At 37.3% G+C, this 5,014-nt stretch overlaps 1 protein-coding gene across 1 annotated transcript in view; it reads left to right on the top strand.

Moving 5' to 3' along the window:
* CUNH2orf76 (chromosome unknown C2orf76 homolog) overlaps nt 1–5,014 on the top strand; it is a 120,945-nt gene that overhangs the window by 46,589 nt on the left and 69,342 nt on the right. The window contains exon 2 of the mRNA XM_007937770.2: nt 3,977–4,027. Within this exon, the coding sequence (XP_007935961.1) occupies nt 3,977–4,027 (51 nt within the window). The remainder of the gene's footprint in view (nt 1–3,976; nt 4,028–5,014) is intronic.

Raw genomic sequence — 5,014 nt, 5'->3', positions numbered from 1 at the left:
TTTGATAAAATTCAACACCCATTCCTGATCAAAACTCTCAACAAAACAGGAATAGAAGGGACATTCCTCAACGTAATAAAGGGCATCTATGAAAAACCAACAGCCAACATTATTCTCAACGGAGAGAGACTGAACCATTCCTCTTGGGAACAGGAGCCAGACAAGGATGCCTTCTCTGTATAGCACCACTTCTATTCAACATTGTACTGGACGTCCTCCCCAGGGCCATAAGGCAAGAAAGGGAAATCAGAGACATCCAAATTGGTAAGGAAGAAGTCAGACTATCCCTATTTGCTGATGATATGATCCTATACCTAGAAAACTCAAGAGACTCTGTCAAAAATCTACTGGAACTAATTGAGAGATTTAGCATTGTGGCAGAATACAAGATCAACATCCAAAAATCAGTTGGATTCCTCTAAACCAGCAAAGAAATTGCTGAAAAAGAAATAAGGAAATCAATATCATTTACAATAGCTACCAAAAAATAAAATACTTGGAGTAAATCTTACCAGGGACACAAAAGATCTGTACAAGGAAAACTACTTCAAGAAACCATGAAATCTACATAAATGGAAGAACATACCATGCTCATGGATAGGAAGATTGAACACTGTGAAAATGTCAGTTTTACCCAAAGCAATCTATACATTCAATGCAATCCCAATCCAGACCCCATCAACATTTTTTAAAGATATGGAACAACCAATCACTAACTTTATATGGGAAGGAAAGAGACCTTGGATAAGCAAAGCACTATTGAAGAAGAAGTTAGGAGGTCTCACACTGCTGGATCTCAAAACCTACTATACAGACACACAGACCAATGGAATAGAATTGAGAACCCAGAAATAGATCCATTGACCTATGGCCAGCTGATCTTTGACAAAGGGCTGAAATCCATTAAATGGGGAAAAGAATGATCTCAAGTCTGTAGTGAGTCTGATCCAACTGTTCTGGGCTGGGTGATTTGGATGCACCACCTGGGTTGAAAACCACTCTCCTAAGACCATAGCATTTGCTTTAAACATCATACTTTACACTGAGGTCACCAACGGGGCATGCATTCTCCAAAGTGGGCACTTGTCTTGGTAGCTGCCTTTTCCTCAGTTCCTGGAATTTTGGATAGTAGATGCACTAAATGATTGTGGAATAAAGGAATAAATTATATTTTAATTTTGGTACATGTTTGACTTTTGAAAGGGATATATACTTAAAAACACACATTTCCTAATTCACATGTGTGGGGGTTTTAGTTTTCTTTAATAGATAACACATTCATGTGATTTTAAAATAAAAATGTGAAAAGTACAGTGAAAAGTCTCCTTCCAAATTCTATTCTCTATCTGATCAAGGCACTGCTTCCCACACCCACACTCTACTCCCCTTCCTAAAGACACACATGTAACCACTGTAATTATTATTATTTTTTGTATCTTTCCAGAATATTCTTATGTATATACAAGCAAATACAAATATATATTCTTTATTTTCCCCTTTTTAATCCATAGGTGGCTTACTGGTACCACAGTGCCTAAGACATCTGACTTCTAACCAGAAGACTTCCACCAGATACTCCGTGGAAGCAAGACTGGGCAATCTACTTCTGTAAAGATTTACTGTCTTGGAAACTCAGTGGGCATGGTTATGAGTCAGAATTGACTTGACGGCAGTGGGCTTGGTTTTTGTGTTTTTTATCCTATTAGTGCTTGGAGGGCCTTAGAGAGCGCCATTCCTTTTTCATTTTTAAATACACTTGCAAAATGTCTTTCATTAAAAAGACTGGGTTTGTTGGTCTGATAGAGCCTGGTGAGACCCCTGAGACTATGGCCCCTAGTTACCTTTTAGGTATGGAGCTGAACTCACTCCTGTGGCTTCCAGCCAAACAATAGACAGGCATATGGAATGAACATTATGCCAAGTAGATACGCTCCTTGGAGCAATCAGTTGATCAGTTGTTGTGCGAGAACAGAAGGGCAGTGTTTGCACAGGGAGATAGCTGGGGATAGGGCCAGAAATAGATGGGAGAGAACACAGGGAAGAGGTAACTATGGGGAGAAAATGGAAATAAAGCTGTTACATTGTGGAGAATTGCAGTCAATGTCATGAAAAAAAAAAATGTGTATGATCTGTATGGAAAATGAATTTGCTTTGTAAACTTCCACCCATATCACAATAAAATTTTTAAAAAAATAAATAAGAAGAAAACTTTTGAAAAAAAATCTTTATGGAAGTAGATTGCCTCATCTTCCATCCAGAGTAGCTGGTGGGTTTGAACCACTGACCTTCTGGTTAGCAGCTAAATGCCTTACCCACTGTCCTGGGAATTTCCCAGGGGATTTGAAATTCCCCTTTGGATGGATTTGGAGAAATAAAAAAATCTGTCAGGGGGTCCCCTTACCGGCATGAGCTTTTTATTAAGAATAAGAGGGGAAAAGACAGAATCAAGAGAGAGAGGGAGAGACAGTTTACAAAGTAATAGATAAAAAGATAGATACAGGCTTACACAACTTTCTAGCAACTTCTGATCCAATGGGCAGTGGGGCTGGAATTGGATCTGAGAATATCCCCAAAAAACTCACCCATCTTTTGGGAATATTTATAACTGAGTCTGGGGGATTGAGGATAGGGTCTACATGACTAGGACTGGAAGGATATATGACCGGTTTTTAGACTCAGTGGCACTGTGCCACTCGGGAGGGAGCCCCAGACAGCTCTTTCAGAATCACCTGTATTTGCTTGATAAAGCACTGCTGGTTAGGGCTTTAATTGCTTGGGGCTAGCTGAAGGACAAATTAATCCTTAACTGGGAGGAAGTGATCAAAACGTGACAGGGAGGGAGAGGGGAATGGTTAGCAGTTTCTTACAAGCAAAGCTAAAGGAGATGGGGTTTGAGACCATTTTTGAGATGTTGCCCTCACTTAACCATATACCCACTATTGAGGGATAAAAAAAAAAAAAAGGTGCCTTTCATTGTTTGGTTATATTACAATTATTTAACAAGTACCCTGTAGATGGACACCTGGATTTTTCTAAGCATTTGCTACTAACTGTGCTGCTTTTAGTATCTGTATGTATGTCATTTCATACACATACACACACACACACACACAAATGTGCAAAGTATATCTCAATAAATTTCCCAAAGTGAGTTTGCTGGGTATATACATATGTAATTTGGATATATGTTGCCAAATTCCTCTCTGTTGAATTGTACCGTCAGATGATATTAGTTAAATAAATACTGGTATTTTGTATTTTTTAAATCCCAAATTTTAAGAAGATTTTGGTCTTGGTTTTGGTGGTGGTTCTTTGCTGACTAATTACTCAGAGGAGTTATACTGTAGGTTATCTGAATTTAGATAAATATGATAAAATTATTCTAGGTTGTTGGTTCCTACTACTGGCCAAAGGCCTCAATGGATTATTAAATTTGTATATTAAACAAACATTAACTACAGTAAATTCTGTGAAAACTGGAATGTGTGTAAGTGGAAACCAGTCAGAGAAGGAAAGCTCAAATATTTTCCATGAATGGAGAGCAATAGAAAAGTTATACCCCATCATAGGTGGAAACTTGCAAGACCCAGAAAAACAAGGCAATTCTGTCAAGTTCTAGCTTTCACAGGTTTCATGTATATACAAAATAAATAAATCTCACACATGTATACAATATATTTCAAATGTGTGTAGATAGTATAGCATTTAATAAAATGCCAATTTATTTAATAGTGTTACTAAACTCTTATTAGTTCATCTAATAATGCTAATGAGAGCTCAATACCTTAGAAGTGGTTCCATTGACTAAGATGCTCCTTGGATTTTGATGACATAATGGTTTCATTTTGCATTCTATCCATTTTTTACAAAAGTGGTTTAGTCATTAGGTATATGGGAGAGCACAACCAAAAGACTGTGCATATGCTATGAATATATATTTGAATATTTTATAATAAAAATAATCTTTCTCTTATAGATGTCCCTTTAAGGACCAACCTGCCACCACCATTCAGAAATTATAAATATGGTAACTAATTTTTTGTATTTCTTTATAACATTTATTACTGTATTTTTTCACATATGATGCACCCATGCAAATAATACTCATGTAGATACTCATAGCTCCCAAGGAAACCATGCACAAAGTATAGTGTATCTGTTATTTGTGTAAAAATACAATAATGTAATTTTACATTAATTTTATATTGATATATATTTAAATTTGGTTTTTCAAAAATTATTATCTGTAAATGAAACCTAACTTGGAAGTTTACTTAGAAATATAAGTATCCTAATATATTGTTAAGGAGCTCTGTGGTCCATTGCCTGAGGCATTTGACTGCTAACTAGAAGGCTGGTGGTTCAAACCCACCAGCCACTCCTTGGAAAGAAGATGGGACAATCTACTTCCGTAGTGACACTGCTTCAGAAACCCAAGGAGGGGTCACTATGAGTTGGAGCCAACTTGACAGCAGTATGTTTGGTTTTAATATATTGTTAAGGAGCTCTGGTGGTGTAGTGGGTAAGGCATTTGGCTGCTAACCAGAAGGTTAGTGATTCAAACCCACCAGCTATTCTGTGTGAAAAAGATGAGGCAGTTTACTTCCACAAATATTCATAGCCTTGGAAACATAGTGAGAGTCACTATGAGTTGGAATTAAGTCGATGACAGTGGGTTTTTTGTTTTAATATATTGTTAAATGTGGTTAGATAGATAGAGGTAAGTATTGATTTGGGTGAAGAGAAGGGCAGTGTACCAAATGTGAGTGACCAATATGGCAGCATTGAGGATGAGAAAGACATAGAGAGGTACATGGGAGGGACAGACAACCAATATGAACCCTTTTGCACATACAGTACTGCATTGTCAGTGAAGGCAAGCATGGGTATATAGGTGGATAGATGGATGGACAGGCTGAACAATTAGGTATGTCTATGAAATGGGGAGTGTATCCAAGAACATATATAAGGTTGGCAGACAATGGTCCTATAAGTTTATGTGAATGATCAGAAT

This window comes from Orycteropus afer, unplaced genomic scaffold (assembly GCF_000298275.1).
Source record: "Orycteropus afer afer isolate SDZICR_OR568_19922 unplaced genomic scaffold, OryAfe1.0 scaffold00004, whole genome shotgun sequence".
NCBI lineage: Eukaryota > Metazoa > Chordata > Mammalia > Tubulidentata > Orycteropodidae > Orycteropus > Orycteropus afer.
This window is presented reverse-complemented; position numbering and strand designations above follow the sequence as displayed.